Source organism: Mustelus asterias, chromosome 6 (assembly GCF_964213995.1).
Source record: "Mustelus asterias chromosome 6, sMusAst1.hap1.1, whole genome shotgun sequence".
NCBI classification, from domain to species: domain Eukaryota; kingdom Metazoa; phylum Chordata; class Chondrichthyes; order Carcharhiniformes; family Triakidae; genus Mustelus; species Mustelus asterias.
Window position 1 is genome coordinate 38,777,661 of NC_135806.1, and position 23,262 is coordinate 38,800,922.

At 40.0% G+C, this 23,262-nt stretch overlaps 1 protein-coding gene across 1 annotated transcript in view; it reads right to left on the bottom strand.

Moving 5' to 3' along the window:
• Positions 1-264: 264 nt before the first annotated feature.
• rest (RE1-silencing transcription factor) overlaps positions 265-23,262 on the bottom strand; it is a 28,507-nt gene continuing 5,509 nt past the window's right edge. Inside the window, exons 2-3 of the mRNA XM_078214182.1 lie at positions 18,812-18,895; positions 265-7,113 (exon numbers count right to left, since the gene is read on the bottom strand). Coding sequence (XP_078070308.1) covers positions 4,571-7,113; positions 18,812-18,895 — 2,627 coding nt within the window. The 3' untranslated portion in view covers positions 265-4,570. The remainder of the gene's footprint in view (positions 7,114-18,811; positions 18,896-23,262) is intronic.

Consider the following 23,262-nt stretch of genomic DNA (forward strand, 5'->3'; position numbering starts at 1 on the left):
TTTGGGATTGGAAGAAAGCAAGTCTCTTTGCTGTTGCTTGGCTGAAAATGCTGGAGTTCAGTATGTGCAGCAAGCAGAGTGATGCTATTTTACAACTGTAACTGACGTTTTTCGCTCTGGAACAGAAGCACCATAGCTCAATGAACTCTCTCACCCTTGACGGGCATCAGTTGATGTGCACATTGCACAAGTCAGAGGGGGAAAAAAAAAATCACTGAACAGAAAACAAAGTAGTCCAGAATGAGAGGCACACACAATTGAGCTCAAAACTTTAATGCAGCAAAACTTTTGCTAAATACTATGATGCATTTTAGAAAGTTACAGAAAGAGATTAGTTCTTTTCAACTTTAGTTAACAAAAAGGCAAATATTTTGAAAAATATCCTCTTTATACACATAGTCTTTGCACTAAAACTGTGAAAGTTTTATTCTGTCCAACACAACTGTCGGAATAATTTTCTTTGACAAACATTTACCCTTGAAATCAATATCTATTTATTAATCTGAAAAGAGAGAAGTACAGTAGTAGGTTTTTTTTTAAACTTTGGTATATTCGGAAAAACAGAAGTATTGCACAGATAATGCTGTAAAACAATTTTGAATTTCTAATAAGCTTCCATCTTAATTCAGCACCGATGACAGTGCTTTTGTACAGAAGAGCCAAAATGTTTTGTGAATCATGCTGCTAGAGGTCTCTTAGAGCAGTGACTGCCGTAGCGTCTGTACGCCTTCTGCTCATTTGGCAGTTTGTCCAGTTTAAAAGTTTCTTAAAGCTAAACATTAACCTACTGGTCTTCTGAGTGTACCTGCCTGCTCTTGTTAGCTATCCAGCCGCATAGATAGGTCTGTAATCATATGACACACCTAATTTCTAACCACTTTACAAATACATTACACTGCATCTTAAATTAGCTATATAACTATAAGACAGTCTGAAGACATTATTCTTCCTAACAGTAGGTGTACCATCACCATACTGACCGCAGCAGTTCAAGGCAGCGGCTCACCACCACCTTCTCAAGGGCAAAAGGGACAGGCAAAAAGTGCTGACACTACCAGCAACACCTACATCCAGAGAACGAATAAAAAAAATGATTGAAATGATTAATGGCCCACATTTCTTATTAAATGTGCTTTCAATATCTTTTTAAAATTTGTGATTCTTCCCCCTCCCCACATTTCCTTCAGATTAAAAAATATTGCTAAACTGAAGACCAAAACATATATTTGCTCTTTGTTGTGTTTTTAAAATGTCATAAATTTGATGCTGAAGGACCAAGCCAAAAGTGCACCTTCTTGGACTTGTGCACTCCAAGGAGCACTCCATTTTCGATCACTATATTTGAGTTCAGGACCAGAAAATGAATATTTTGCCTTCACACATGCCTCCTCTCCACCCTTTTTATTGAACTGAACTTGCAAGACAGGTGGTGCATGTGTTATTTTGCTCAATTTGTTAAAAACCAATTCCTTAACACCCTCCATCCCATCTTACAATAGTAAGTTTCAGAAGGGTATTGGATATATATATTGTATAATATATACACACACTTGAAAATAAAATATTTGCACCATTATGGGGTAATTAGCAGTGGAAATGAGAGGAGTTAACTCTTTCAAAGAGCCACCACAGACAAGGGGCTGAATGGCCACCTCCTTTGCTGTAGGATTTTAATATTTTGGACAAAAGGGCACAGTATTAGCTAACAGGAATGTTTAATCTACAAGAATTTCCACTACAGATGATCACTGTAATTTAAATGCTTGCAAACTGACTGAATTTGAAAACAAATAGTCAAATTAGGCATATTTTAAATATTATGTTGAAAAATGCACTAATTCAACCTTTCATAAGCTCTTCCAAATTGAATTATGGAGCAGGCTACTCCCATCATCGGATACTGCAGATTAAAATTTTAAAGGGTGCCTTGAAGGTACATTATTGATAAAGCAAAATATTTTCAAGTTAATACATTTGGTAAACTACAGTCCATTATTAAAAAGATCTTAGTTAACAGAGGACATCGCTTGGTTACATGGAAGTTTTATCTGGTGTCTTAACATTGCATTCTGCTGCTAGGTGAACTGTCCATGTGCAGATTTTCCTGAATCTACTGATTATCGGAAAAACAGATGAACTGGTGGTTTCTTTTCAATCACATACGCCAACCCGCTTGATTTTTCAATACTTACTGCACCCAGATATGCATCTGGGTGTAGAACCATAAAAGTTTTCCCTCGAGTGAAAGTTATTAAAGTTTACAGCATCGTTGCTGGTCTCATGTGATGTTCTCATTACCAGGGAGCAGGACAAAACCAAACACAAGCAGCAAAGTTTTTTGCTGAATTCAGCGGTAACAATTCTCATGCTTATTCCCCCTGCTGTGTGCTGCTGTCATATGCACAGAGTGGAAATTTAGAACAAGTTGGAAAAAAAAAATCACATTCTAACTATCCAACTAACCCAGATCCTACTAAAGTGGCTCTTTCAAGAGGGTGAACAAGATTCTAAGAAGTAGGACACAAGTCTTCCACTAAGGGAAGTTGTAGTTTTTTAATTATGTTAAAACAAACATTACAATGTGTTATTGTTGTGTGCTAACTACCTGCCACAGGAAACACAGGGCTGCTGGTGTCGCCATTAGTATTTTAATACCAAAACGAGGATACCAAGAAGCATTCTAGAAGTGGACAGCACAAGCATGCTTCATATTGGCACGAGCAGAAGCTCCAGACCTCTTACAGCATTCATTATTCAAACTGTAATGTCACAGATTTTTAACTGTAATCGAGTTGTTACCAAAATGAATTCAAAACTTGTATAATAGAGTACCACAAACAATGAGAAGTAAATTACAGTTAAAAATCCATGTAAACATGAGATTTAATTTGATCACAGATACACAATGAGTTTGTCAACATGATTGTCAAAGCAAAGAAAATGCTTTTCAGCATTTATACTGTTTTCCATATTCTTTAACAAAAGTGGCTACTCCAAACAGTTTACTGAACACATATCATTAAGTCAGGAGAGAAAAAAAATGGTAATCACAGTAATTTATGTTCTTTGGCCATACCAACTCACTAGCTATGCAAATCAGAGGTGAGCAAATCTCTTAAAGTGTTGCATTCCAATAATTCTGCCAGGAATACACAATCCTCAGTGTGCCAACCAGGGGGTTAGGGTTTGAGTGCAACATCAAAACTGCGACAGGTCCTTGTGAGAGGCAAGACCATGACACTTGGTGCACCGATTAGAAACAGATTACCTCGACAAATTGAAACAAAATCAATTCAATTTATAACAGCTGATCTCTAAATGCCCTCAAGGAACGTCCAGATTTCCAAGAGCACCACGTGCTACTGCTCAGAATGCTGGTAAGAGAGCACACTCTTCAGCTAAAAAGGATGCAAGACAGCGATTTTTACACCTCTGCTTATTTGGGATGCTTGACATTCCCTTTCAAAAACTGCGTCACTGATCATTACAGATGGAACATAATTTAGTATTTCACCAGGACAATTCTTCCCCGCCACCCATCCATTCCAACATCAGTTTTGTTGCACAGTGGTTCGGTTAATCGTCAAGTCCCAAATGCTGGTTAAACACACAAATATAAAAACATGATACTGGAAAAAATCTATATATAAACTATCGCTAATTAACTATATTGCATAGTTGATTACTTATATCGTGCAATTTTAAGCTGTTTAAGCACCATATTGAATAATTCTCTTTTATGGCTACCAAGAACTGTTTGCTACAAACTCCTAAATAAGTTTTGTGACATGTAACATTAGTTACTTGAGATGTGATATCATCTTGCAAAGTGCTCACTCCTGTGACTTGAATGAAAAGTGGGATATTTAACATGTCACCTAGAAATGCTCTGTGAACTGTCAACGTAAAAAATGTTATTTCAAGAAACTAAAATGGGATCAGCTAACTTGTAATGAAATATGGCCTAAAATGTAAATCTATGAAAACGGGCTAATTCCATGCATTATACATCAAGATGAAAACGCATTAAATGCCCTGGAAATGCAAAACTGTTCCAACAAAAGACCATCCTTTTAACATTACCAAAAGAAATATCCCAATCAAACACACAAAGTTTGATTATTTCATTCAACCACTATCTTGTATTTTTAAATTATGAACAGCTATGATAATCACTGTATTTCAGCTTAAACCCTGGGTCATGTAAAAACAGAAAACAAATTCAATGTCCAGTGTTACCAAGTATTTACAATGGGATGAAACAGAACAGATTAAATGAAATAATTTCTTGAGTAATAATAGTGCAATGAAAATTCAAAATCAGTGGTTGATTAAACTGCTACAAAGCATGATTAACATACTTAGCCATCATGTGTGAATGAATGCTGTTGTACTACCTCTGAATTATGAACTAGAAACGTGAAAGAGCAGGAAATACATGCAGTTAGCAACAAACAGTTCCACGAGGAAAGGCAAGTAAGCCCCAATCCAATCGTATTAGTGTGATCTGCATCACTTTGTAACAGGTATTATGAATATTCTAGGAAAGCTCACCAAATCTCAAGACTACTTATTCCTGGCCTTTTGCTGCTTCCTCAAGATAGTACACATTTACCAAGTGGCGATTAAGGTGCTTGGTAAACTCGCCTTTCACACTAAATATACGGTCACAGAATATGCAAACAAAACTCTCTGGAGCATCAATCACATCTTCTTCTAGTGTCTTTTTGTTGGTCTTATCATCAGGGATGGACTTTGCTGCTCCATTTAGACCAGAGTCATCACTTCCTTCTGAATCTTCACTAATATCACTTCCTTCATGACTATGAATGCCTTCATCTTCATCTATTTCCCCCATCTCTTCCTTGTCCTGTCTTTTATTCTGGTCCTGCTTGCTATTCTGAACCTTGCCACCATCACACTGGAGCTTGCCCTGTTTAGTCTTGCCATCCCGGATCTCATTTGCACCATCCTGGAGTTTCTGCTGGTCATCAAGAACCTTGTTATAATTCTCCAACTTGTTCTGGTCATTCTGGACTTCCAGCTGCTCACTTCTGTCATCCTTAATCTCCAACTGTTCACTCTTGTCATCCTGGACCTCCATCTGCTCATTGCCATTAGCCTGGATCTCCATCTGCTCATTGCCATTAGCCTGGACCTCCATCTGCTCATTGCCATTAGCCTGGACCTCCATCTGCTCATTGCCATTAGCCTGGACCTCCATCTGCTCATTGCCATAAGCCTGGACCTCCATCTGCTCATTGCCATTAGCCTGGACCTCCATCTGCTCATTGCCATTAGCCTGGACCTCCATCTGCTCATTGCCATTAGCCTGGAACTCCACCTGCTCAGTGCCATTAGCCTGGAACTCCACCTGCTCAGTGCCATTAGCCTGGACCGCCATCTGCTCATTGCCATTAGCCTGGAACTCCACCTGCTCAGTGCCATTAGCCTGGAACTCCACCTGCTCAGTGCCATTAGCCTGGAACTCCACCTGCTCAGTGCCATTAGCCTGGACCGCCATCTGCTCATTGCCATTAGCCTGGAACTCCACCTGCTCTGGCTGGACCTCCAGTTGGTCAGTCAGGTCACCCTGGGCCTCTTCCTGGTCACTCAGGTCATCCTGGGCCTCTTCCTGGTCACTCGGGTCACCCTGGGCCTCTTCCTGGTCACTCGGGTCACCCTGGGCCTCTTCCTGGTCACTCGAGTCACCCTGGGCCTCTTCCTGGTCACTCGGGACACCCTGGGCCTCTTCCTGGTCACCAGTGCAATCCTGGTCTTTATTTCGATTGTTTAAGTTAGTAAGCTCAATACTGATCACTTGAACTGGCCTTTCTTGTTCAAATTCAGAAAGTAAGCTAGTTTCTTCAAACATCTCTTTTGCCTCCGAGTTATTCAGATCAATGAATGGCTTTGATGAGCAAGTTGTAGGTTCAGTTTTCTGAGAACTACAAGTGGGAACACCAGTTTGTTCTGTGCAAGTTACAAGAGGTTCTTCTACACAAAGCAACTCATCACTTCTGTTTATCATCTTGTTAGTCAACATTTGTTCCTCTGATTTAGTGACAGTTGACTGGTCAGGTAACAACTGAGACTCTTTTGAGGTCATTTGACAGGCAGAATCCAAATCATTTTGTTCAATAACAGTGCCAAGTGGAATTTCAGTCACCACAATATCCAAGAATTGTTCGGAATCCTGGGCGTCTCTCTTATGCATCCCTTCGGCACTAGGATCAATGCATGAAGAACTTTTAGGGAAATCTCTTTTCTTCTTCAACATACTTGACTGACGTTCAGGCTGATCAGATTTCTTACCCTTATTTGGATCATCAGCCGAAAGCACACAGGTTTTTTTATACTTTTTATTTTTCTTCTTACTTTGTTTGCATTTAAGATTTTTTTTGTGCGAGGACTTATCTAATTTGATTCTGCTTTTCTGTGTTTCACGCTCGACCAACTCTTTAGCTTCCCATATCTTCCTCCTTTTCACTTCTGTATGGGTCTCAACCACAGGCTTCTGCTGCAAAGACACATCAGTTGAGCATCTCTTTCTTTTGCTGCCCTTTATTTTCCTTACCTTCTCTGTATTAATTTCCCTTTGTCTAGACGGGAGCTTATTGAAAACTTTATGGTTTCGGGTCTTCATCCTTTGACTCTTCGAGCTGAAACCTCGTTCCTTTGATAGAGAGGTACTTTTTTCAGACTTGGCAGTAACCTTCTCCTCTAGATTCTCAGCTCGTTTAAGCTGTAATTTGTCTGACATTTTCCTTCCCATTTTGCCAATAGGAATGTCTAGTTCAACTCTTTTGGTGCGCAATTTCACCTTTGACACATCCATGGTAATGTCACTGCAATGTGGGTGCTTGGACTTTATGTGGTACTGCAAGTTGCACTTCTTAGAAGCTGCATACTTACAGACAGGGCACAGAAACTGCCGTGGATTCACATGGAGTTCAACGTGCTTTTTGAAGTTGCTGCGGTCAGCTGTTTTGTATTCACAGTGAGGACAGATTAAAGGTTTGGGTCCGTTGTGAACTTGCCTGGCGTGTCGTGTCACTTCATGCTGGTTTGATGCCACGTAGTTGCATTGATCACATTTAAATGGCTTCTCGCCTGTTAAAATACATGAATAGAAACATTTAGTTACTGGATAGTGCATTACAACAAGGTATTCACCGACCCTTCAGTCAGTGTCACATGGTCAATGAATTTGTCTTGGGAGTTACTATAGTTAACTGATTTAATTGACTATCTTATTTCAGTGTGTAATTATAGTTAGCAGAGTACATGTACTTTTAACTAAAGTTTTAAAAGATTGAATGTTTTCATCACAGTGACACACAACGCACATGAAATTTAAAATTCCATCAGTCTTATAATGAAATTCTGGACTTCAGTGAACTGCCTGGAATGATCTTGAGAAATTACATATAGTTATTTTTTGATATCCGATTATCCTCTTGCTACTCATTTATGTTACTGTTGTATTTCTTGGCTTTTAAGCAACTTCTCATTCGTAAAATGAAATTATGAATTACTGTCTTTAACCTTGAAGATAACCATTCCAGAAATTCACTTCACCTGAAGCCTCCTGAATCTTATTTATATTTTTTTGCCCCAGCACCAGAACACCAAGACAAAGAAACAACACTTGTACAATGATGCAAAGTACAGATTCACAGATACTGAAAAGGTATGACAACCACTGACATGACAATTTAATGACTATACACATGCATGTACAAACACACTATACTGCCAAATACATACCAATAATTTCAGTAGTACTCCACTGAGCTTGGTCATCATTACACTACCACAATGCTTGGAGTAAGGAAGTTCAAAGATTATTTAGGATCTCTCAAGGATATTAGATTTCACTGTGGTGACAGTGAGACAATTTTAAGATTAGGTACTTAAAACATTGAATGATAATAAAATAATCTTTTTTGTAATTGTTATAAAATAAAGAAAAAGTTACATTGACTTTGTTTCTGTAGGTGGTCACAAATCATCATCAGGTTTTCTTCAAAATTTGTATTGTACTTGCAGAAAAACATATTGGACCTTTGCTGGTACTGTGCCTTTTCTATGGTCAGAGCGGGCTGAACAATAGTGTCATGGCACTGGGATGAAAGTGGGCTGTGGAGTCTCAGATTTTATAGTTTGCTGATCATGCTCCATTACGCTGATAGTCTGGGTGGGGGTAATTTAGCTGTTAACATGGTCTTATGTTCTTCCATGTACTTCACCTGTAAGGCAGTTCGAGTATCAGGGAAAGGATGGACCTTGTACTCTGTAGGGCTGACAAAAAGTGGATCCCCAAACTTACTATCCAACCACAGGCAGCATGTTGCAACCCACAGGAACCAACACTGGCCTTGCAATCACAACAGATGCATCATCAGGTCTGATTACTCTTTCTGCTGGTTAGTACTCTTCCCCCTTCAGCAAAATAGAAGGCCACATTCCCTGTCCTCGAATGACAGGCATCTCTTAGGGTATGAGAAAAGGACAGGAGAAATTGGAAGTAGAGGTCACGCCCATTAAAGAATTAGGATAGATTTAGGACCAAATGGTCATCTCCTGTATTACAAATTTAACAATATTATAAAATATAGGAAAAGTATAAAAATCTGACTGAATAACTTCAGGAACATACCATGTCAGATATTTTTTACTATTGCAAACTAAATGTTAATACCTACCAATACTGACCATAAAGTAAAAACGTGCCATAAAGAATGGAATCAAAAGTCATCTGGTCCATTGAAGGCATTGTAGGAAAATGGAAATCAACATGTAATGAATAGCAGCCTTACCACACAAAGGAAAATAGCTAATCAAAAACAACCATAACATAATATTGCAAGAAATAAGTTAACCAGCAAGTTTACATTTCACGGTGAACTAGGAAATCCAAGCAAAGGTAATCCACCTCTTAAACGTGAAGAAAAAGAATAATCTCAAGATAAAACTCTCATTAGTTGGGTTAAACAAAGTCAATGAACCGCTCTTTGACTGAACTATCTGCAACAGCCTCACGTCAGAACTTTTTCAACACATATAACGCTATATTTTCTTTGCAAGTCATGTCATTTGATCACAAATATTTGCATTTTATGGAAGACACGTGACTTAGCAATAAATGCAGTCCAGTTATAATTAGTTCACATTGCCAGTCTGAGTTGGAAAGAATAGCTGTTAACAATTGTATGAAATTCTGCTTAGAAGTGATTGTTTAAAAGTAGACGTAACAACATGGGTTAAAGAACAGGATGTCAAACCAGTTAGATTTAGGGTTGCCAACCCTCTAGGATTGGCCTGGAGTCTCCAGGATTGAAGATCTAACTTCAGGACACTACTGTGTGCAACCCTGGAGAAATATCATTGGCACATTAAAAAGAAAATTGTCATTTTCTTTGAACATTTCGCTTTATCAGATATAAAAACATTGAAAAGGTGGGGAAGGCTGTTTGGCTGACAGTCAGGCATCATCCAATTGGATAATAAGTCCTTTTTGCTTTCATTCGGCATGGGAAGGTCACAAGGATGGATATGTTGGCCGAAGAATGGCAGTAGTGTGGAGACAAGTCATGCAACGAACCTCCAGGAATACATTTCATCATTGTTTGGTAAACTTAAGTCAGAATTATGATGGGAATTCTTTGACAAGTATAGAGGATCCACCAGTCATGGGTCAGCTGTGAGTTTCTCACACAGATCAGCGTTTCTATCAAATAACAGACAACTACTGGTGTAAAACTCTACTCTATAGTTAGGCCATACATGTTCTAAACATTGACGAGTAGATCACTACGATTTATTTTTAAAATACTACTGTAATATTAGCACTCATTACTGAATGTCAGTTGCAAAACTGACTGCAGTTAAATTATAGCGCAGTGCTATCATGTACACAGACAGAATAAAGAGCCTGGTTGTCCAGTAAACTATTGAAATATCCAATTACAGTGGATTGGGTTCAAAACTACAAACTCTAAACAATGAGGTCCCACATGAAGTTAGATTACTGGAGGTAGTGCTTCCACTTAATGAGAGAGAAATTGCAAGTCACATGACTGCCACTATTAAGAAGTGACAAGGGCGGATTTGCAAGCCGTATAGCTGTCTACATTTAGTCATGGCCATATCAAATAAAAGCAAAATACTGCGGATGCTGGAATCTGAAACAAAAACAGAAAACGCTGGAAAATCTCAGCAGGTCTGGCAGCATCTGTGGGGAGAGAATAGAGCCAAGATTGAGTCCGGATGACCCTTTGTCAGAGCTGAAGACAAAGAAAATAGGATGAGATTTATATTGCAAGGGTGGGGATTTGTGTAATTGACCAAGATGTGGTGGACAAAAAGACAAAGGGAATGTGAAGGTAGTGATCGTGGCTGAGAATGGTGCTGAGAGCATCCATTAAGAGATCAGAACTGTGTAAATGGCAGTACAAAGGTGCAGTGTGTCAAAGGATAACCAGAGGCATGTGCAGCTTGCATTCCTTAACACCTGAAAGAGAGAGAAAAAGTTTTTTGTTAAGGCAGCGGATGAAACGAAGAATGAAATGAAACTGGGGGTACGGAAGCTTGGAAATAGAGTGAGTCGGTGTTGCTGAAGAGGGATATCAAATGTGTGCATATGGCAGCGCACGGCACTGAGTGTGGGTCTCAGGATGCAGCGAGAACAGCAGTCCAAGGAGCATTGTACATTCTGGAGATACCTGTAATTCTGGGTGGATTGGAAATATGAGGGGTGGAACTTCAGTTGGAATCCACATGGGGTAAGTTGGAGACGGAGACAGTCACTGAAGGAAATACAGCTGTGAAAGCGAGTTTTGGTAAACATCTTTGTCAATTACACAACTCCCCCACTCTCCACCCACTTACAATATAAATCTCATCCTATTTTCTTTGTCTTCAGCTCTGATGAAGGGTCATCCTCGAAATGATGGCTCCATTCTTTTTAAGTTATATAAATGGGGTTATTTGTTTAGGACGTAGATTTGAAAATTAATAAGTGCTGACTCTTAAGGCTGGCAAAACCAATTTTCTTTTTCAATTGAGAAATCCAGATGTGCATGGTGATGAAGAGTTTACAAAACAAGTTTAGTGTTGACCCAAAGCTTGGCACTTACCCTAAACTCACTCCACCCTGTCTCCAGAGATAGCAGAGAGAGTACTCTCCTCAAATGGAGTTTCACTTTGTTGTTAGATCAAGATCCTATTCAAGATCAGGCTTCAATTGACTACAACTACAGAACGAAAGTCAAGTGAAATTGCTTTGCAATGGATGCTACTATTCATACAAAGTGTACCTGCTTTTGCCCCAGTGTTTGCTACAGTTACACATTTAAGGACAACATAAATCCAAGAATTCAGGTGCTTCAAAGTAGAAAACAATTACTTGATGGTAGATTATTCCATGAAAGGGAGTAGCCCCAAGATTTGAAATAGACACACAATGAAGGCCTCAACAGAAACCAGCATTGTCAACAGGTAGGTCACTAATGACCAACTGGGGCAGGAGGCAGCAACTGCAATGCCCTCTCCTTCCATTGGACACTTCAAGGCAGTTATTGATACTTACTGAGGTTCACTATCATTTTTCCACTACAGCCCTGGAAAGCAGGGGAAAAAAAACCTCTGGCCCAGGGCCATTGGCCCAAAAGGATTGTGCAGTGATGATTCTAGTGGAGGGCAGAATATCTCCATCATCAGGACAATAGGTCTGACCGCTTCATTTTCCCATAATTTTCACTGCAATGGTCCAACTTCATAGAATCATAGGATCCTTACAGTGCAGGAGGTCATCATTCCGCCCATCAAGTCTGCACCGACCACAATCCCATCCAGGCCCTATTCCCATAACCCCACATATTTACTCCGTTAATCCTCTGGCACTAGGGTCAATTTAGCATCGCTAATCAACCTAACCCGCACATCTTTGGACTGTGGGAGGAAACCGAAGCACCCGGAAGAAACCCATGCAGACACAGGGAGAACGTGCAAACTCCACACAGTGACCCAAGGCTGGAATTGAACCCAGGTCTCTGGGGCTGAGAGGCAGCAGTGTTAACCACTGTGCCACCCTTCAAGTGGAATCACAGATAATAACGCATACCACGGTGCCCATACAGATGACATTTTCCTTTCTACCTACAGATTCTTTAAAAAATGAAGACCATTGGCATGGGAACAAAGTTCAGACAAATTCTACCAAGAAAATATACAGCAACAAAAAGTCAAAAGATTGAATCACAGTGTAATGTGTTTTGCAAAAGTTTCCATACAACAGACTACTCAAAAACTACTTAATGTTCTCCATTGTTTTTAGCTTTAAAATGGCAACTCATATGAAATCTCTGGATCCCAAAATGAAACCGAATGAGACTCATTATGTCTAAATTCTACATGTATTTTTTTTTAAGTTTGGTAATTAACATCTAGATGACCAACAGATACTGCCCACGATAAAGTGCCTGAACTTCGGCCCAGTCACCGGGCCTTATTAGTTATCACAAATTTCCTGAAGTCAGTGTCTACATTCCTCCTCTTCACATCCTATCCAGCTATGTAATGCTAAAACCTAAAATGTAAAAACTTTAACCAGGCAGTTTTAATGAATACTGCAGACAATGAACGTCGCTTTTGCGCTTTGTTCTAAACTGTAAGGGACAATAGGTTCTGATATGCGGTGATATAGTCAGTACAAAAGCCTTGTTTCAGAACTGGACCTCTATTCTCAAAAGAAAGCTCAGCACAGCAAATACATATATACCAAGTCAACAACGAAGCTTTGTATGGGATGGCTGAATTAAGGTGGAAGACCACACGCAGGTGGTATGTAATCTAACATTCTTTATTTGTCCAAATTACTTAGATGAGGAGGTCCTTATTTGTTCCAGGGAAAGAGCCAAAGCCATTTGAATACCTATTGGGAAGAGAGGAAATTCCACAACATTTTCAGTGATGCTTGTTTCTTGTGAAACTGAAAAATGCAACATTTTAGACATGAACTGCAAAAGTGATCTTCAATTTCTCTATCGACTTGCAAAATGATGGGCCCTACAATCAGAACATACAGTTTATTAAACTGAAGCTGCAATAAGCAGACCTGGAACAATCTTAAAAGGAAGTTGAAGGTCAGTGGAACTCAAAGTGATTTAACACATTTTGTACCAGTTTAAGGCTCAAAATCCCATGTAGATGTAAACCTTTCAAAATATTTTATCCACCTTTTCTGAATACCACCAAATGTTTGACAGCTTAATTTCCCCCATCATGCTGGAAATCTTAAAGCGCATCAAGGTAGATAAATCTGCGAGACATGATGAGGTATATCCCAGGACGTTGTGGGAGGCTAGGGAGGAAATTGCGGGTCCCCTAGCAGAGATATTTGAATCATCGATAGTCACAGGTGAGGTGCCTGAAGATTGGAGAATGGCAAATGTTGTGCCTTTGTTTAAGAAGGGCTGCAGGGAAAATTCTGGGAACTACAGGCCAGTGAGCCTCACATCTGTGGTGGGTAAATTGTTGGAAGGTATTTTGAGAGACAGGATCTACAGGCATTTAGAGATGCAAGGACTGATTAGGGAGAGTCAGCATGGCTTTGAGAGTGAAAATCATGTCTCACAAATTTAATTGAGTTTTTTGAAGGGGTAACCAAGAAGGTAGATGAGGGCAGTGCAGTTGATGTTGTCTACATGGACTTTAGCAAGGCCTTTGGACAAGGTACCGCATGGTAGGTTGTTGCACAAAGTTAAATCTCACGGGATCCAGGGTGAGGTATCTAAATGGATACAAAATTGGCTTTTTGACAGAAGTCATGATGTGGAGATGCCGGCGTTGGACTGGGGTAAGCACAGTAAGAAGTCTCACAACACCAGGTTAAAGTCCAACAGGTTTATTTGGTAGCAAATACCATAAGCTTTCGGAGCACTGCTCCTTCGTCAGATGGAGTGGATATCTGCTCTCAAACAGTGCACAGACACAGAAATCAAGTTACAGAATACTAATTAGAATGCGAATCTCTATAGCCAGCCAGGTCTTAAAGGTACAGACAATGTGGGTGGAGGGAGCATTCAACACAGGTTAAAGAGATGTGTATTGTCTCCAGACAGAACAGCTAGTGAGATTCTGCAAGACCAGGGGGAAAGCTGTGGGGGTTACTGATAATGTGACATAAATCCAACATCCCGGTTTAGGCCGTCCTCATGTGTGCGGAACTTGGCTATCAGTTTCTGCTCAGCAACTCTGCGCTGTCGTCTGTCGTGAAGGCCGCCTTGGAGAACGCTTACCTGAAGATCCAAGGCTGAATGCCCGTGACTGCTGAAGTGCTCCCCCACAGGAAGAGAACAGTCTTGCCTGGTGATTGTCGAGCGGTGTTCATTCATCCGTTGTCGTAGCGTCTGCATGGTTTCCCCAATGTACCATGCCTCGGGACATCCTTTCCTGCAGCGTATCAGGTAGACAACGTTGGCCGAGTTGTAAGAGTAGGTACCATGTACCTGGTAGATGGTGTTCTCACGTGAGATGATGGCATCCGTGTCGATGATCCGGCATCATCCGCACACATGAGGACAGCCTAAACCGGGATGTTGGATTTATGTCACATTATCAGTAACCCCCACAGCTTTCCCCCTGGTCTTGCAGAATCTCACTAGCTGTTCTGTCTGGAGACAATACACATCTCTTTAACCTGTGTTGAATGCTCCCTCCACCCACATTGTCTGTACCTTTAAGACCTGGCTGGCTATAGAGATTCGCATTCTAATTAGTATTCTGTAACTTGATTTCTGTGTCTGTGCACTGTTTGAGAGCAGATATCAACTCCATCTGACGAAGGAGCAGTGCTCCGAAAGCTTATGGTATTTGCTACCAAATAAACCTGTTGGACTTTAACCTGGTGTTGTGAGACTTCTTACTGTTCTTGACAGAAGCCAGAGGGTGGTTGTAGAAAGTTGATTTCCAAACTGGAGGCCTGTGACCAGCGGTGTGCCTCAGGGATCAGTGCTGGGCCCATTGTTATTTGTCATTTATATTAATGATTTGGATGAGAATATAGGGGACATGGTTAGTAAGTTTGCAGATGACACCAAGATTGGTGGCATAGTGGACAGTGAAGAAAGTTATCTCCAATTGCAACGGAATCTTGATCAACTGGGCCAGTGGGCTGACGAATGGCAGATGGAGTTTAATTTAGACAAATGCGAAGGGATGTATTTTGGTAGATTGAACCAGGGCAGGACTTACTCAGTTAATGGTAGGGCGTTGGGGAGAGTTACAGAACAAAGAGATCTCGGGGTACATGTTCATAGCTCCTTGAAAGTGGAGTCACAGGTGGACAGAGTCGTGAAGAAGGCATTCGGCATGCTTGGTTTCATTGGTCAGAACATTGAATACAGGAGTTGGGACGTCCTGTTGAAGTTGTACAAGACATTGGTAAGGCCACACTTGGAATACTGTGTGCAATTCTGGTCACCCTATTTTAGAAAGGATATTATTAAACTAGAAAGAGTGCAGAAAAGATTTACTAGGATGCTACCGGGACTTGATGGATTGAGTTATAAGGAGAGGCTGAATAGACTGGCACTTTTTTCTCTGGAGCGTAGGAGGCTGAGGGCTGACCTTATAGAGGTCTATAAAATAATGAGGGGCATAGACACGGTAGATAGTCAATATCTTTTCCCAAAGGTAGGGGAACCTAAAACTAGAGGGCATAGGTTTAAGGGGAAGAGATAAAAAAGTGTCCAGAGGGGCAATTTTTAAAAAAAGACAGAGGGTGGTGAGTGTCTGGAACAAGCTGCCAGAGGTAGTAGTAGAGGCGGGTACAATTTTATCTTTTAAAAAGCATTTAGATAGTTACATGGGTACGATGGGTATAGAGGGATGTGGGCCAAATGCGGGCAACTGGGATTAGCTTAGGGGTTTTTTTTAAAAAAAGGGCGGCATGGACAAGTTGGGCAGAAGGGCCTGTTTCCATGCTGTAAACCTCTATGACTCTTGGTGGACAATGACTGCCATACAAGTCATCAATGAACCACATAATAGCTATTGACACAATAAATATTCTAAATAGCAGAATATCATGCATATTCTTTGGGCTGGTAGCAGTAAGTCATGCATTGAGAGATATAATATTTCTATTTAACACTAAGTGTTAGTTTTGCAAGTTTATCTGGATGCCAGAATATCCACAACTGTATATTTGTAAATGAAGATGTCGAGATGCTTTATGCAATATCTGATGCATTATCAGAGACCAAATCTATTCATATGAAATCCAAACAGGTACTTTGATGAACACAATAATTAATTCCCAAAGATCCAGGAACTAATTTTACTTCAACCCATATGAAGTTTGTGGATGAACAAGGCATTCTGAAAAATTGTTGGAAAGTGTAAAGAAAATTTCCAAAACACTGGAGGCAATTTTGTTCAGTATCAAATGCTTTTCCAAGTAACTGGTTAGCCTGAACAATGACCATAAGATCCATATACCAGCCATGAACTAAACGGTTTATGGTGAAGGGTGAATTGTTGTAATTAGCTCCTTCTTAGTTCAGAACATTTGCTGTACCATTCGACACACCAGAAAGGCACAGGTGTCAATGCCTTAGGCATTTTATTTATGTTGCAATGTGGGTGTCCCTGGCAAAACCAGAACTTTTTAACCATTCCTAATTGCCCTTAATTGATACAACTGAGTGGTCTGCTAAGTCATTTCCAATGTCAGTTAAGAATATAACTACATTACAATGGATTTGAAATCACACACAGGCCAGACTTAGAAAGGATGACAGATTTCCTTCGCTGAAAGACACCAGCACATAGCATGACAGAGTCTTTTGAATCATGGGAGAGTTCAGGCTTTCTCCAACTAAGTGATGTAGTTGCTCATGCAGCTAAGTTCAGTTTGATACCTGCCCAGACTCAACAATGTGCTGCAATGTTGTTTTTTGAAAAATGAAAGAGACAATTAACATCACTTGCAGGTCAAAGCTTTTCAGGAGCTCCTTGTAAACGAGCATCCTATCCTTTTGCGCAAGAGCATCACCACTTTTAGGCAACAATTGCCTCTGCTGGCTAATACTAACAGCACACGTCTGTAACATCAAGAATATGTTGCTTACATTGAATCTGTCTTTAATGGGCCCACATTCTACTCCACCTCTCCTTGGGGTTAATTTTGACTTGTACAATAGTGTAAGATGGTTGATGCCAGAGAGGTGGTCGGTTTAATATCTCTTGCAAATTGCATTTCTATTGACATCCATTTATAAAAGCTTCTACTGCTCTTTTTGATATCCCTTGCGAATTTCTTTTCATATTCCTTTTTGTATCTCACTACTTTATTTTTCTTTGTTGGTTTACATAGCTTTCCCTGTTTGTAGGATTCCACTATTCCCTACATTTGTATAAGCTTTCCCTTATCTTGATATTGTTGCTTAGCTGACTTGTTGACTTGGTCCCAAGTGGGCCCTTTGCATTTTAAGGCTTCATAGTGATTCTGTATAATACCAAAACTCTCTGACTACTTTCTACCATTTATCTACAGATTTACCTAATAATAGTTTAGCCCAGTTAACTATGGTCAGTTTATTTCTCATTGCTTCACAGTCTGCCTCACTTAAATTTAAAGCCTTAGTTTCTGACTGCCTTCTCCCTTTGTAGAAAGGCAATGTAATTCGCAAACTCTCTATCACCAGGAGTCTAGAAGGTATGCCAATTGGATCCAGTATCACTGCATTTATCATGTCAGTGTATGTATTGGTGGGGGCATACGTTATGTCACATAAATGCTAAATCCCTCATGGTTGAAGTTAAAGGTGAAGGCAACTGAACCTATCCAGGTCTTACAAATAAGATGTAAATTAGGACAGACATTGCAGTCCAAGAATTCAGTGTTGCTAGGCTCAAAAAGTTACCAAAAGAAAATGGTATTTTCTTTTCGGGAAATCTAAGTTAGTATGAAAAGAGCACAGAAGAGAACATTAAAGAACGATTCCCTGTGATTCAGTGAAAATGGCTGCTAATAATATTAAAAACAGAAGTAAATTACATTTCCAGAATGGAACTGGCGGCTTCCTGGATTTTGGCTGCAATTGGAATAAGTAAAAGAATCACATAATAAAATAGTGGGCTAGGCCTACTCTGCTGCTGCCGACACAGGTGAATGAATAAAGTTTGAAGATAATCAAATGCGTTATAATAGCAACGAGTGGTTCTCTGAATCACTTGATGATAGCTTTATTCCATTTGCAAGTTGTTGTTGAATGAGGAGGAATGAACATTGTACAATGCTTAAATTTGCATTTGGTTCCTTGCTTTTCTGCCAATGTCATCATTTGAAAATATTGACCTGAAGAAGTTTCACTGTCACTGGTTACATTTCCAGCAGCTTGTTCAAGTTGCCATCCCATTGTATACGACTGTCAGCATGCAATTCAACCAAGTGTGGGAAAGCATCCCTGATCCAGTCCTCATATGCACTCCCAAGTAGGGTCTACATAAGAGCAAACAGGAAGTGGTGACTGGCTGATGAGGCACCAGGGATATTATATCACCCCTAACACCAGCCAAGTCAACATCAGTTAACTCACAGAGGCAGGGCATTTGGTTGCTCAATGGCTTATCCATTAACTGACAAATGTGGTGTAAATTGTAAATAAACCCGCCACGACAATACATAAACCCACAATCTTTGGAATGACAGCTCCTTTTATAAAGATACAATATTATGCATCCATTAATTGACCTGAAATTACAACAAAAACATGGCTCACTCACCACTAATTATACTAACCTGAATGTGTACGCATGTGTCTGGTCAGATGAGTTTTCTGAGAACTTGAGTAAGGGCACTGTGGGCATTTGTAAGGTCGTTCACCTGTGAAACAAGTGCAGAGACATTAAAAGGAGAATGCTTCTCCATCGAAGAAGTTGAAAGTTTTACACAGAACTGCTCAAAATGTGCTCCAGCAGCCCTGGCAACTGAAGACTCAGGGCCTGAGCAATTGGTTTCTAATTGGGCTTAGTTTTGTGAATCTGAAGGTTTGGAAAAGTCGGTCCTGGTGTGGTTGCCACTTTGACCACCACCCTGTTTACATAAACAGAACATTCTGAAGAAGGTGCTGCGTTGTTTCAGCAACAAGGTTACATCGTTACTATTTTGTGAGACACGTACCAATATCATTGTCGTTAGTTTGGCCTCTCTGAATATGCCAAAATATGACTATTGAATAGAGAATGTTGGCTATTAAATACAGCATTTTAGATGAGAACTCCAAAAACTATTATATAGCTACAGGCTTACTCTACTGAACAGAGCAAACTTGCACAACCTCAGGATCTCCCACAGCACGTCACAGTCAATGAAGGACTTTAGAAGTATAGTCACTTTTCTAATGTAGGGAGCAACCAATGCTCATGCAGCAGGGTCCCATGAACAACAACGACCAGATAATCTGTATTTGGTGACAAAACATTAAGGGGTAAATATTGTCCAGGACACCAGGCAAATTCTCCCACTCTTCTTTGAAAAGCACCGTGGGATCTGGTTAATAAAGCTCAAAAATTAATGAAAAAAAGAGAGGCATGCTATCAAAGCTCTATGTCTTGTACTTGTCAGGATAGCTCGCAAGAATTTTCCAACATCAACAGGGGAACAAGAATGTATACTATATGAGAAGAGAATGCTGATTGGTTGGCAAGTGGATGCTGACTGATTGCCAGAGGCATTGCCATGGAGAACGCAGCATGGAAGTTTTGTTCATGGTGGGGGGGGCTGGTCAGCCATGGGGGGATTATCAGGGCTTGGGGACAGGGGACACTGTATTCTTGCAGGGGTTTGTGCATACATAGATGGGGGTGGGGGGGGAGGGGGGTGTTGTCAGAATGGGGTGATGTGTGGGGAGCCCCCTGGGGAGTTGGCATGCTGGGTATGCCCTATCATGGGACTAAGGGGAGTCTCCTGAGGGCACATCCTGCGGTGGGTCATTGTTAGAAGAGATTTTAATTCTTCTAACTTCTTCTGTTTAACTATTGGTATAACCCAGTCAGAATCATCCAAAGTTTTCAATTTAAATTGCATTTTCCAGATGGATCCTGCCCGAGGTTGTTGGTGAAAAAGACTTGCATGGTTGACTAAGTTGGGTGTTTCCAATGCCCAAGTCAATGCTAGATGATCCATGCAGTTCTATTCTCATTTGACTTTATTATAATGGTTTGCTGTAACTGAGTGGTTTGCTCGGCCATTTCAGAGGACAGTTAAAGTCAACCATGTTGTTGTGGATCTGGAATCACATGTAAGCCAGACCTGGTGGGGAAGATAGGTTTCCTTTCTCTTCAACATCCTCCTTCAATCTGATCATTGTAAAGGTCCCAATGTCATCCAAAGAGATAGACACATAAATTCAGCAGGGTGCATGGATGTTTGGTCTTTTCATGGTCTGGATGCTCATTGGCTAAGCTCTTGCATCTCTAGGTTAGTGGGTTCAACTCCCGATTTCAGGGATTTGAACACACTATCTAGCCTGACAGCGATGTCAAGCATCCTCAACTCACTAGTAATCTGTGCACTAATGATCAGTTTGGATTCCATTAGGACTCCTCTCTTCCAGACCTCATTATAACTTGGTCCAAACTAAGGGGTCTGGACAGGGTAGATAGGGAGAAACTGTCCCCATTGGTGGAAGGATTGAGAAGTAGAGGACGTCAATTTATGCTGATTAGCAAAAGAAGCAACGGCAAAATGAGGAAAAGTTTTTCATGGAGTGATTCATGAATCACTCCATGAATGCGTAGGTTAGAGGGATTAGTGGGTGGGATATGAGGGTAGGGCCTGGGTGGGATTGTGGTCGGTGCAGACTCGATGGGCCGAACGGCCTCTTTCTGTACTGTAGGGTTTCTATGATTCTATGATTAGGATCTGGAATACACTTCTTGAGAATGTGGTGGGAGGCAGATTCAATTGTGGTTTTCAAAAATGAATTGGATCTTTACCTGAAGAGGAAGAAATTGTAGGGCTAATGTGAAAAGATAGAATGTCACTTAAGTGAGATCCAGCGCCAGATACAATGGGCTGAATGGTTTCCTTCTTATGATTCTAAAGGGTATTTGTGAACCAGATATGATTTTATGACAATTGGTAGTTTTATGGTCACTATTGCTGAGACTATTTTTTTATCCCACATTTATTTTGTTACATTTAAGTTCCCCCAGTCACCATGGAGGGATACAAACTCATCTTTGGAGTATTAGTCAAGGCCTTTGCATTACTATTGCAGTAACATAACCACAATGCTACTGTTCCCTCAATACAAATCACTGGCTGATATGAAGATTTTGAAATCAGTACTTTAAAGCTTTTCTTATATCACCTACTAAAGCTTATTAAAGACAGATCTGCTACCAATTCCAGTTTAAACGTACTCACCTACCACAAGCATTTTGAGGATTTTGTTACAATGAAATGTTCCAGCAAAGAGCAATTTTTAAAAATCACTGCAGTGCAGCTTTCAGTTTTTATGCAATATTACCTGTGCATCTTCTTGCAGAAATATTTTTGAACTGTTTTTGACCTCTCGTTGAAAAGGGGAAAATGGAAAATGGAACAAATATAAACCTTTAGCACTTGCTTCAAGACCTCACTAGAACTGATCTCATTCAATCTCAAATGATGAGTTAAACGCCCAAATCATTTTGCAGGTCTCAACTTAATGAAAGTACAGGGCTCAGAGTTACATTATCTTTGCATTTAGCTCCATTTTAATTTCAGGAAAGCCAAGTTGGTTTCTTTTCTCAACCCTCACTTGCTCCAAACAGTTGAACTTGTGCTAGATAGACATTGGATTTTATTTATTTGTTGCTTATCCCACCACAATTTTCTTTAAAGAGTCAACATATGGAAATGACTTCCATACAAGAACTCAACATCCTGAAAGTAGGTCACTGGAATTGAATTGGCAAGGTTGGAGGAGTACATGAGAAATAGTTACATACAAACACAGGAGTAGACCATTCAGTCCTTCAAGCCCACTCCGGCATTCAATTAAATCATGGCCAACCTACTCAACACCATTTTCCTGAACTATCCCCATATTGCTTGAAGATTTTTATATGTAGAAATCTATCGATCTCAGTCTATAACAAGGCAACTGTATTTCTCTTAAATCTGGAGTATGACTTACTACTTTTGTAAAATAGATCACCATGCAATCAGATGATCAATATATAACTTTTATAGGGCTAGAAGTTCTCACTTAGTTATGCTGGATTTTTCTGTGCAATTTGCACAAAATCAGGCAAAAGGTTGCAAAACTTTTACCTTTAACACAAATCAAGTTTCTGTCATCTTTGTGCTTCGAAGCTGGCCACATCCCTCAGTTGAGCTGGGTGTTTCTAACTGCTCATTTGCAGGCCTATCTAAACAACAAGTTGATTCTACGGATGCAAAGACTCTAAAAAGGCACAACTTAACTTTTTTGTCCCAATGTAATTAGCAAATAGTTCTGTATTTTTTTTAAAAGCTATTTTCAGTAATTCACAATTGAGCTACCCACGGATAATGGATTGAGTGATTTGAACTGCTTATTTTACGATAATCCCATTTGCAGCTGTGTTCATGAAAATGCACCAAGTAACGGGAATAATTTTAAAGCTGATTTTTTCAAATTTTGTTTTAAAGGCCACCTGTTTGCATTGGATCATGCAGATTTTAATCCCAAAGTGAAAACTCCATTCCATAATAGTCAAGCAAAAATGTGGAAAACTAACATATACCAATGATGCTTGCTGAGCCAACTTTTTGATTCACAGAATGATACAAGTCATGTTACTTTTTAACAAATGATAAATCAACTTGCTGAAACATTCTTTAGCAGAAGGAACAACAAAGTTTGTTATCCAACCGGTGAGAGATTGCAGAGCTCTAAAGTGCAGAGGGATCTAGGTGTTTGAGTGCAAGAATCACAAAAGGCTAGTATACAGGTACAGCAAGTAATTAGGAAAGCTAATAGAATGTTATCATTTATGGTGAGGGGAATACATTACAAAAGTAGGAAGGTTATGTTTTAGTTGTACAGGGCATTGGTGAGACTACATCTGCGCATTGCATACAGTATTGGTTACCTTATTTAAGGAAAGATGCAGTTCAGAGAAGGTTTACTAGACTAATGTCAGGAACGGGCGGGTTGTTCTATGAGGAAAGGTTGGACATGTTAGAGTTTAGAAGAGTAAGAGGAGACTTGATCGAAA